Genomic DNA, 12170 nt, shown 5'->3' with positions numbered 1-12170 from the left:
TGGGCTTTGAGCAACGCACGTGTGTCTGTGTGTGTGTCGCCCCCATGTGGCTGTGATGATCATGGGTAATGGGCACAGCGACTCCAAATGCTGCTTTTTGATGTAACTGCCCCGTTACCCCGTTAATTTTGTCCTGGAAACATCCTTCTATCCAGCACAATGTGCGCAGCATTTCAGTACCATGGACAGCGTCAATAACGCAGAATGTCTCTCTCAGAACCATGGACAGCGTCAGTGATGCACAGTGACTCTCAGGACCATGGACAGCGTCAGTGACCCACAGTGACTCTCAGGACCATGGACAGCGTCAGTGACCCACAGTGACTCTCAGGACCAAGGACAGCGTCAGTGACCCACAGTGCCTCTCAGGACCACGGACAATGTCTGTAATGAAGAATATTTCTATCAGGACCACATACAGCATCAGTGACACACAGTGACTCTCAGCCCCATGGACGGTATGAGTGACACATAGTGACTCTCGGCTCCATGGACGGTATCAGTGACGCGCAGTGACTCTCAGCCCCATGGACGGTATCAGTGACGCGCAGTGACTCTCAGCCCCATGGACGGTATCAGTGACGCGCAGTGACTCTCGGGACCACGTACAGCATCACTGACACACAGCGACTCTTGGCCCCATGGATGGTATCAGTGACACACAGTGACTCTCAGCCCCATGGACGGTATCAGTGACGCGCAGTGACTCTCAGGCCCACAGACAGCATCAGTCGCCTGCTCTCTGCTTCATGATCAGGGTTGGTGTAACCTGTGAGCCCTTCCCTGCTCCTCTGTAGTCGTTGGTGGCACCTCATGGCCGATGGCACCATACAGACCAAAAGGTTTCTGCAGGCGGGTTAGGGGGCAGTGCCGTTCAGAATAGCCAGCGGGGTGCAACCCCTGCTTGGACAAACATGAGGGGGGGGGCAATGTTCAAAGGGCCTGACGTTAGGTGCCTCAGCCTGCTTCTCCTACATGTTTGACTTTCGTAAGCAGAGGCGTATTCTCAGTTTTACAGTGGATAGTACAGAGTGGCCGTTTCCAAAGTGGGAATATATTACCATACTCCATGCCATTCAGCCAATCAGCACCTCCCGTTATCTCCCGGCAGCCCTGAGCCGCTCCGCGATGCCCTTTGGCCTCCTGCGGAGGGAGCTGGCCTGCGAGGGCTACCCCATCGAGCTACGATGCCCGGGCAGCGATGTCATCATGATCGAGACGGCCAACTACGGCCGCACCGACGACAAGATCTGCGACGCCGACCCCTTCCAGATGGAGAACGTGCAGTGCTACCTGCCCGACGCCTTCAAGATAATGTCACAGAGGTTCGTTGGTTACACCAATCATAGGGAGCTAGGTTTGTTAAACCAGCCAATGGGTTGAGAGTTGAGTCAGTGATTGACAGCACACAATGGTCCCACCCGTAGTGGTGGTTCCGCCCATTTGTTCCAGAGGAGGAGGGGGTGGGTGACTGCTGGTATATGCGTGTGTATGAGCCCAGTGCTAAAGCATGGTACCGTTTTATGGGGTGTTTTATAGCCTGCATTTAATTTCTGTGTGTTTATCACTGACTCAGAGCTGCGTGTCAGTCCTCCATTAACAGGAGTCGCATGTCACTCGGGGGTGGAGGGATGGAGGGATGGGTGGGAGGCAGAGAAAGGGAACCGTAGGGTGAGAAACGGAGGGCGGAAGCGGAGCCGGCGGGGGGAGAGAGTAAAGTCTGGGGCGTGGAGGAGAATGAAGAGGTGAAGAGGAGGTGAGAGGTTCAGGGAGAGCGAGGGGGTGATGTTTCCTGCCGCAGACGCCGTCCCTGGCTGGTATTCTGAGTCCCTTCCCGCTGACACCTCCAAGGGCAGACCAATAAGGACGCGGGCTGACGTCAGCACACGCTCCCCGCACCGGCCTCCGTGTGACATAACCCCGCCCCTCTTCCTCTCTCTCTCTCCCTCCATCTCTCAGGTGTAACAACCGCACGCAGTGTGTGGTGGTGGCCGGCTCCGACGTCTTCCCCGACCCCTGCCCCGGAACCTACAAGTACCTGGAGATCCAGTACGAGTGTGTTCCCTACAGTGAGTACCTGCGCAGCCCGCGCCCTTCCTCACTGTCCCTCCTCTTCCTCTTCACCCCTTCATCTGTCTCCTTCTCCTCACCTGACCCCCAGCTTTCAACAACCAGCTGACAGACACTCGCAGTCACCCTGGTGCCACACACACACACGCAAGGACACCCCCCCCCCCTGCCCCCCCACCCCCGCACTGCTTCTTCCCCCCACGTCTTCCTCTCGCACGCACACACTCACACAGGGCAGGACGGGCTGACCTGCAGTCTCACGGATGCTGCTAAACCGCTCTTTTTCCTCCATCCACAGTGAGGCGCTGTAGGAGCCGAGGGAGGTTTTCACGCTTGGGGCTGGGGGGCTGGGGGTGGTAGATGCTCTGTTTCAAAAGCATAGTGAAAAACAGCTGCTTGGCCGGGGGGCGGGGGGGGGGAGGTGATCTCCTCTCCACCCAAACCCCCACAGACAACCCCAACTCTACTGAGCATGCTCAGTGCAACCGCAGATTTATCTAGTACCAAAAACCAAAAGCCTCCGCCTCCCATGAAAATGTAAATTGGGCAGTCAGGGCTTCTGAGAGTGAAACAGATCATGGGGTCCATGTTAACACAAACAGCACACTGCTTATTTTAGTGGAAATGACCCAAAGTCATGTGCATTTTAATATCCCCATGGCAACACCGATTCTCGGCTCCGGAGCGGGAGGGTGGGCTCTCCGCCCCACACACAGGCCAGGCGGAACATGCTGGAATAGGCACGCACACGGGCCCTTGATCCACAGAGCATGACGCCCGCACGCACAGATGCGCCCCGGCATGCAGGAGGCGACATGGCAGAGGCACTCTCGTGACACGAGAGCCCCACCCTGCGTGAAAATCTCCTATCAGCCAACTCCCCCCCCCAACCCCTTCATGGCGTACATTAATCCCCTCACTGTGCAGCCGTCTCCCCCCACGGGACCCGAACAGCCCTCCGACATGGGTGGAGGGAGGGGCTGAGAGGGAGACAGGGTGGTGTGGATGGGGGGGGGGATGTCAAACAGGAAGGCTGGGGAGGGAGCGGCATATACTGTAGCTGAAATGGCTGGGAGTCTGGACGAGTGTCCTGGAGGACTGAATCAATTTTACAGCTCTTTTTCTTCTAGAAGGTGCCAAGATGATCCTCAACGTCTTACGCAATAACCGTCCTCATTCTCTCTCTCTTTTTTCCCTCCTCTCCTCTGCTCATCCCCAGCCTTCCACTCTTCTCCACCACCCTTTACCTCCTTCATTAGCACTAATAATAAGGGAGACCAGGCATCTCTCTCTCTCTCCTCTGCCTCAGCTCTGCTGCGTCTCTTTGTCTCCCTCTCACTCCATCTCACTCCGTCTCTCTCGCTCCGTAAATCACTGTTTCGCTCTAAATCGTTATACCTTCTGTCATTATCTCGCTCTGCCAGTCATTTTACCTCCTCTTCCTTTTTGTAGGTTACTGGAGGAACCAAACACACACACACATCTTCATCTGTTTGAAGTTGGTTATCATACCTGACCCCCTAATTCCCCCCCCCCCCCCCCCCCCCCCCCGCACAGGGGTGGACATAATGGAGGAACCCAGGCCATGCACCCCCTCCCCCCTTCACTGTTTCTCTCCGGAAAGCAGGTGGCGTCATTTAGATGCATAGCGTGTGATGTCGAGGACGGTGTTCATAGCCGCGTGTTAGGGCGGCGCCGGAGGCGGGGGGTGGGGGCGCTTCCTGCGCATACGTGTTCTGCAGGGTACGTCTGCGCCAGCCAGTGCGGCGTCGCTCCCACGGGGGGCCCGATTCATCGGATCGCTCCGCCGACAGTCACATCGGAAAAGCCGCGACTAGTCAATAGATCCTTTCAAGCGAGCAGCGAGTTTGACGCTCGACTCAAACCAGATGCTTAACTCCATGTTTTATTTCACACGGTATCTCGCGGCTACTCATCACAGGAACCCTAGCTCACTTATTTTATATATGTATGCCCCCCCTGCCGCCCCTTCTCGCCTTCCTGGGGGCCAAACATATAAATTTATAATAAGTAAAAATAGCTGCTGAGTTGCCAGTTCTTCTCACGCTATAGCTGAGCTGCTGCGTTTGAAGGATTGCTCGGACAGGAAAAACGGGGCCCGATTCTTTCGTGATGAAAAGTCCTCCCGGGCTGGAACGGCAGATCGAGCCAATTACCCCGCTCTGGGTCCGCCGGCGCTCCCTCGGGGATCCGCCCGGGGCGGCCAGCTTTTCCCCGCATCTACTTTGGAACGGGGGGGGGGGGGAGAGAGCGGGATAAATAGAAACCAGACTCAATTAGGAGCATATGCAGAAAGCCTGGTCCCAAAACTAAATGGTGTGAGAGAGACAGCTCATCGGAGTTTAATTACAGAGATGGAGTGGAGTGGGTGGCCCCGGCTTGGCCTCCCCGGAGATTTCTCCACATTAATTAAATTTCGCGCAACTAAACGCTCGCATACTGCCCCGTCTCCGTCGCCTTGTTGTTACCACACTTCATCTGGAGTATTTAATGAAACGTACTTGCTTGTTTGATTCCTTGGTTTTTTTTTTCTTTCTTTTATTTCTAGAGTGACAGATGGAAATAACGCTAAACAGCCACCGGTGTGCGCGGTCTCAAAGACTGCCGGGTTTGGGCTCGTTCCCGAGTTTATCGCGCCGTCTGGAACAGCCCAAAGCCAAGGGGGAAAAAAACAATAGCGAGATTTTAAAAAGCCCCGAGTCAAAGCGTTTAAATAACAGCCACTACCTTTTCAGGAGATTTTAAAGTGTGTTTCAAACTCGTAAGCCTAAATGAGTTACTCAGAATGAAAAGTAAAAACTAAAACTGGCGATTTGTTTCATTAGTCACATCGCTCACTTGACAGTTGTCAAACATTAAGGTTATCATTCGCCAATATCATTGACTTTTCCCTTTTCCTTGCGGTGCGGATGATTTAATTACTGCTTAAGGCGGATTGTCCTTACAGACAATAAATCGTTTCAGGTAGCAGAGCCCTGTTGCATTGCCAGCTGTGAACACAGAGGAGAAAAATTGTATTATACAACGACTAATGCAATAGCTGATGAACCCTATGTTTTTTTTTCCAGAATTGTTATTCCATCCAGAAAATAAAACACCACAGCTTGCATATTCACGTTCTTATCATGGCGTTTTAAAAAACTAAAGTGCTTTTATATTGAGTTATAGCTATTACAGTGCCGGTGCAAAACTGTGTTTTTCCCCCAATGAAATATGATTACCAACCTAAAGAAAGAAAAACCCACCTTCCATTTAGAAAAAAAGGTAGAATCGTAAGCGATCCATTATTTATATTAGGTTTTAAAATTATTGCTCTATCTCGTAATCCACTTATAAATAATTCTTTATTAAATCATTACTTTAGTCCGTAAATGTACCTATAATTTAGGCATTAAAGAGGAATTTCCGCTGCCGCTTTTTTGTTACCGCGGGACAAATGAATATCGTGGGCGCGCTCTGTCGCGCCGCCGCACCGCACCCACATTCTTTTGGCGTTAAAAGGAAAATTAATTATCAGGATCAATATCTTAAAGCAAATTTGGTAGTCCGTGTTACCTGGTAGCACGAAAACAAATTCGGCTTTTATATTGTGCGTTGCATGTATAGGCCAATATATTCCGCGAACAAATGGATCGGACATGGCCTAATATTTAAGTTAATTTTAACGCGAACGATATGTGGTTTGCTACGTGTGTACGTTATTTATTTTCAAGTAATTAAGTTTTACGTGACCTTGTAGGCCTAGATGGAAATTAATTGAAATAGTTGGAATGCGACCAGGTTCTTGTATGTATTTCACAGATGTAAAGCGTTTCTAAAAAATTTATTGGGTACAAGGAAAGTCAGCAAAGATAGTAAGCATGGCGTTTCCAGAGTGAAAGACTGACACTTACCCAAAGGAGGGGATGCGGTATTTACCTGTGACTGGGAGATTAGGAACAGAAACAAACAGGGTATTTTAGCGTAAAGATCTCCAGCTTTAGTTCGTTTTAACCTGAATTCGTTCGTTTGAAATGCTTGCATCTAAGACGTGGGTCCCCGTCTCTTGCGTTTTCGGAGATAACCGGGAAACCAATTTCACAGGGCCAGGAGCGCAGGAATTGGGCGCTTGGTGTCGGGCAGGAAAGCCGTGTTTTGCGGGTGCGGCGGTGCGCGGAGCAGAGCTTGGACTGGTGAGAAATGGAAGGACACGGTAGAGCTTGTGAGTCGCTGTCCTTCACCCTGCGCTTCACCTTACGACGGGACGCGGGATATAATAAACATCGCAGATAAAGCGACTTCCGCGGCATGTTTACAAACTGCCTCAGTCGTACTGTAATGTAGAGGGATGGAAGAGGGGAAAAGGAGAAGAAACCATCAGTCTTTGCAAACACACACACGCAGTCAGCCTGGCACGATGTCGGTGGGGTCTCCCATCTCTCTATGCTAGCCATGCTAATTACCACCCCGGTGATTAATTGGATTTGTCAAGCCGCTGAGCAGAGGGACTTGGATGTGTGAGTGCGGGAAGGGGGGCCCAGCATCAAGGTGAGCGAGTGGATCAGGCCCGCAGATCCTGGAGGAGGGACCCCGACTCACTCCCACCCCGCCTGGGAGTGGATGAGAGCATCTTTAATACTCCCTTTTCCTTGCTAACAGCCTTACTGTCTTTCTCTCTCCTTCTCCCCGCCACACCTTTGCAGATGGCGACCTCTGTTTCTCTCTCCCACCTCCTCCATCGCTACCCGTCGCTGTCCATTTTCTTTGTCCCCTTTCATAGGTCTGAATGCGCCCCGGATTTGCTCCGAGCGGCCGGCAGATGGAGCGAAAGCGGGACGTCAATCATTGTTCTCCCCGCTCGTGAAACATTAGTGTGCTTGTCACCTTTCTGTACACCAGTGACGGGTGCTCGGGAGGGGGGGGGGGGGGGAAGGGGGAACCTGCGGGGTCTTTGTTGTGCCCTGGCTTTCGGGCGGATTGATTAAACTCGTCGCCGACGACGGTAACGTGACTAGGCTTTTCCTAGTAGGAGATCAGACGCTGCCTGGAAATCGGTGCAATCAGAAAATGATTCACTCCTGAATGCGATGGTTGCGGTCGCAATTCTTTCAGCCGTGGCTGATTTAATGAATCACTCGAGTCGTGGTGGTACCATTAAAACACCCCTTCACCCACCTGCTTTGGGGGGGGGGGTAGGCATGCCTGGATGGGGGGGCTCGCTTGTACTGCACAGCAGCACCCCTTAATTGTATGAAACCTGTAATGAATAACGGATATTTTCGGTCACGAGGGGCGGTGCCGTCATTTCCACACACGCCCACCTCGGAGGGCGACGGAGGGAGGGGGTGGAGGGGAGGCTTTCCTGGGCGCGCTCCATCTCAGCGTGAGACGGACATATTTCCGCGCCCCAGGTGTCCTGGGCTGGTTTGGGAGGATCGGGCAAACATCTGTTTCCATAGAGCGCTGGTCACCGCACAGTCGCCCTCGAAATGGATCGACACCAGGATGAGCTGGCGGCCCTATTTAGTATACAGATTTAAGCCCCCCTCCCATCCAACCCCCCCCCCCCCCAGGCAGATTCAAGACTGACCCACTGGTAGGAACAGCTGTAGCTGGCTGGTTAAACCGAGAGCAGAATATAGCGGAGAAATACTGGCCATGAAAAAGCGGCACCAGCAGACAGCCTCGCTCCTGCGACGGCAGTTACGGGGAGGGGGGCTGAGGGGGCTTGAAAAGATGAGGCGTAACGAGGGAATCGAGCTGACGAGGCTGGCCCGGCCTCTGATTGGTCGTCACGCCTTTAGCGGTGGCCCGGCACTACGATTAGCTGTGGGCGCAGCGGCTTCTGGTCTGTGTATGGAATCGAGATTCCTTAACTGCGTGGCTTGCCCCAATCGGACCTCTGTCGGCCGGTTTAGTGACCCGTTGTTCTCATTCTGGGTTTAAGAGTAAGAAGTCTGTAGCGTTTGCGAAGCGTTAGCACCTCGCCTTCCGGGCTTTTGTATTACTTGATAAAAACACAGTGTGATTACGCTACTTTTCACTGCTGTTCTGCGCTCCCTTGTGTTAATGATAAAGCAGGCAGAGGCAGAATGATCAATTAAATATGAAAGCATTTGCTGTGTTCGGTTTTACTCGTATTTCAGATGTTTTCAGAAGAATAATACACGAAAAACAACAAAACGTACATAAAATTCAGCATTAAAAAGTGTCAAATATATGCAAATGAAAAAAATATATATATAATTTCAAAGCTTTATTTACATCTGATGTATACCCTGAGCGCAATATAGGTGGTTCTTCTAAGTATTTTGAACATGACAATTAATGAATATTACGACTGGACTGTAGTCTGGCATATAATTTATATAAAATGTTTGCATATTAAACTATTAAAGCTGCCTGCTTTAAATAAATGTATGACATTACCAGAAAATGATTAGAAAAAAGTACAAAAATAAGTCTTTTTTTTTTTATAAAAAAAAAAGAGAGAAAGAAAAGGGTAGCTGGCCTAGAGCCAAAAAAAAGAGATCAAATTCAAATGTGACTCCGCATGGTGGAGATGTGCAGTGCAGTCGGTTTGCTGCGATTGGCAGCTGGGCCCTGGGGTGCAGCTCGCCGCTAGGAGCCTTTACCGTCGATATCGTCTGCCAACCTCTTGTTTTTTTTGGCCTAAAACTGGTGTAAAATATTGACATTTGGAGCCGCACACTGAAGATGTTAAAAATGAAATGCGGAGAATGTTTCTTTGAAATTCAAGCATGAGTGAGGTGTGATAGGGATCAGAGCGGACTCTGGCAGGCTTCACAGCAAGGCCTGCTGGGAATTCGCCTCGCCTACTCCTCTTCCTCCCATTTGTCCGTTCCTAACATACCTCTCTCTCATTCTCTTTTCCCTCACAGCGCGGAGGAGGAGGAGGCTAAATGTTTTACTCCCTGACAGGAAGCCAGATGGAGGACCAAGAGGGCGGACGGGATGGGATGGGATGGGGGGTTGATTTTTGGGGCATTTGGGTGGAGAGATGACGATGGGCGCAGTTGGTGGGTGCTTGGGGTGGGGGTGACAGACTAGTCTGAAATGGAAGTGCGGATTTGGGGGCTCGGACGGGCTGATGCTTTTTCATGAAACGCTTACCTTTGTATTTAGCTCCATTTTGCATCTGGGTCCATCCTTCCCCTGAACGTTGTCTGCTCCTCAGTGAACCGAACCCCAGGCGAATAACGTGAATTTGAAAAGAGAAAAACGAACGACAAAAGGACGACTTTTTATTTAATCAATTTTCTCTTTTTTCCTGCACCTGTTTTCTTCTTTCACTCTTTCTCTCTCTCTCTTTCTCTCTCTCCTTCTCTCTTTCTTTTCCGATGCTTGAATAGAAGTGGATCAGAAAGGTAAAGACCACAATGAACATAACACCACAGCTCGCCCTCCCCTCCTATCCTCCCTCCTCTCTCCTTTCTCCTGCGTTACCTCCCCTTCCCTCCATCTCTCCCTGCCCTCCTCCCTCTCTCCTAACCCAGCACCTTGTGTTGTGGTCATGTTTGATGTTAATCCTACCCAGCCCTGTGCCCCCTTTTCTCTTTCATGCTTTCTTTCGCTCTCCCTCTCTTTTTCTCTCTTTCTAACACACACACACACACACACTCTCTGTCTCTCTTCCTTTCTTCTAACGAACGCTCCGGAGCCTCTCCACATGATTCCCTGAGTCCTGCCGTACGGCATTGCCTGCCCAGTGACTGCGTTTACCAAGACTCAAACTACGTATTTGTGTGGGGGCCCCCTGTTGGCCACAAACAGCTACTACACTAGCAGGGGCCACAAAGTGACTTTTTGAGTGGGGCCTCACAAACAACAAGCCTGTCTCTGCTCACAGACACACATAAGTCAGGATGTGGGTTCTTTCACACACACATACGCAGACACCCGCACAATCAGGGGCTCCAATTGAAAAAGACTGGCAATGTCATTTAATTAGGGCCCTTAATTGAAACCATGCACTCAGCTGCATGCAAACACACACCCCCTGTGTTATTGCAGGCCATGTGGTCTCTCCCCCACACATGGAGGTGCATCACCCCCCCAGCACAGAGGAGGTGTTCAGCGTCTTCATAACCCTGGATTTTATTGATTTGTGCAGTTACCAGTCAATGTAATTAATTTGTTATTATTATTATTTTTCTCATTAATTTATCCATATCTTTAATTGGTCCTTCTAGATCCAAGAGACTGTCCTCTTCCTCTATACATTATTTTAGATCTTTCTGTCTTGCTGTGGTCTCTCCCCCCTTTTCTTTTCCTTCCTTCAGGATGAATCCCTCGCTTTCTTTCTGTCGTTTGAGTTCACTCTCTTCATTTTTGAGCGCGACATCTCCTGAAACGGTAACAGTGAGAGTTTTTCCCCCGGATCATGTGACCCAGTGCGTCCAATCCCGTGCTCCCGTGCCCCACCTCGTGAGTGGTTCCTCCCATTTCCAGGTGCTTCCGTGTACACTCTCACCTCCAACGTCTCTCTGCTTCTCTCCCCTTTCTTCCTCCTCTTCCTTATTTATTTAAAAAATTTTGATACGTATCTCTAATATCTCATGTCTTCATCGCAAGCAGCTGCCGGTTCACTGAACCCTCCCCCCCACACACACCTCCAAACTCTCCACCTTCTTTCCCTTTGCCCATCCTCTCTTCCTCTGTTGCGTTCCTTTCCCGTCCCCCCCCCTGCCGTACTCATCTGTCTGTTGCCCCTCGCTTCCTCCCTGCTTTCCCACCGAAGTGGGCAGTTTCCAGGGCTGGGGTGGGCGGGGTCTTACAAGTGGCTACAGCACCTGCTCCTGAGGGGTATCCTCCACCCCCAGTGGGTGTGCACAGCTCCGGCGTGGGTCACCTGAGGCAATTCTGACCATTCTAACTCTTGCTTGAGTTGGGGTGCCTGCCCAGAGAGGGCGTGTTTGTTCAGAGAGGGTGTGTCCTACTCAGAGAGGGCGTGTCCTACCCAGAGAGGGCGTGTCCTATCCAGAGAGGGCGTGTCCTATCCAGGAAGGGAGTGGCTCTAGCCCTGTCGACCCCAGCCCTGCCAATCATGCTCACAGCCATGCCACCCAGCTCCTGGGCTATATTAATGTATGCATATCACACTACCCCAATGTGCTCGCTCCCCTAGCAGAAAGCAACCCCCACGCCGCGTCGCTTTCTGGGCCTATTCATATGGCACGCAGGCATCCCTTTGAAACACCATCTTCTGTCTCACTCCCCATCCTCTTTACAACTATTATATCCTCTGTCTGTTCATTCCTGAACGATAACGCAGCTTCATGTCGGCCCTGTCTTTGATAACTCACGCTGATTGATTGCTCGATTGTTAGGTTGATTCCTTAACGGATCGACAGATAGATTTTCCTTCCCCCCCCCCCCCCCCCCCCCCCGCTTTCCGTTGACACGCTTCTTGCTGTTGTGCTCAGGAACTGGGCTCTGATTGACAGACATTTTGACAGCCAGTGACAGATGAGAGGAGAGAAGCTGACAGGCCGTATGCAGTACCGATTCCCGGTCGGTGCTCAGACAACAGGAGGTCGACCAATGAGATGTCGGCAGTTTAGAGCTCAGCCAGTGAGAGCCTGGTATTACTCAGCGATCGGGATTTCTGACTGGAGCCATTGGCCGTAAATTCAGCCGGCTGTTTCCGGCACCATTTTATAAACAGATGCTTCAGTACCCATAATCCCGTGTTGGTCTGCTGTATTCCCAACAAGGACACCTGTCACCAGCAGCCCAGGCCATCAGCAGCATCTTCATCCTGGCGACCAGGTGGTCACAATGCGGTCAGCAGCACTGTAATACAGTGCTCTAAGGTCCATTACTGAGCCATCATTGCCAGCACACTGTCCTGTTCAGAAAGCAGGCTTCTCCTTAAACAGCTGCTTCTTCAGCAGATCATAGCTAGCGTGTCTGACGGGCCATCGTACAGGTTATAACCCTAATTTAGTCCTCACGGTCTTGACAGAAACAACAGATGGAAGAAGCGACATCCTGCATTTCTCCAGCGTGTGTATGTGTGTGTCTCTGCATGTTTTGTTTATTTGTGTGCTTGTGTTCGAATCATATTGCCATGGTTT

The 12170-nt window shown here is 51.2% G+C and overlaps 1 protein-coding gene across 3 annotated transcripts in view; it reads left to right on the top strand.

Moving 5' to 3' along the window:
- The window catches only part of LOC125717544 (adhesion G protein-coupled receptor L1-like), a 66072-nt gene that overhangs the window by 29276 nt on the left and 24626 nt on the right, over positions 1–12170 (top strand). For 2 of the 3 annotated variants that reach the window (XM_048990598.1, XM_048990597.1), the window contains exons 4-5: positions 1112–1325; positions 1960–2069. In XM_048990598.1, coding sequence (XP_048846555.1) covers positions 1112–1325; positions 1960–2069 — 324 coding nt within the window. Of the gene's footprint in view, positions 1–1111; positions 1326–1959; positions 2070–9112; positions 9459–12170 lie in introns of those variants that run through there. The other variant, XM_048990599.1, reaches the window with a different exon arrangement.

Source organism: Brienomyrus brachyistius, chromosome 22, assembly GCF_023856365.1.
Source record: "Brienomyrus brachyistius isolate T26 chromosome 22, BBRACH_0.4, whole genome shotgun sequence".
NCBI classification, from domain to species: Eukaryota; Metazoa; Chordata; class Actinopteri; order Osteoglossiformes; family Mormyridae; genus Brienomyrus; species Brienomyrus brachyistius.
The sequence above is the reverse complement of the archived record's forward strand: the minus strand, read 5'-3'. Positions and strand labels throughout refer to the sequence as shown.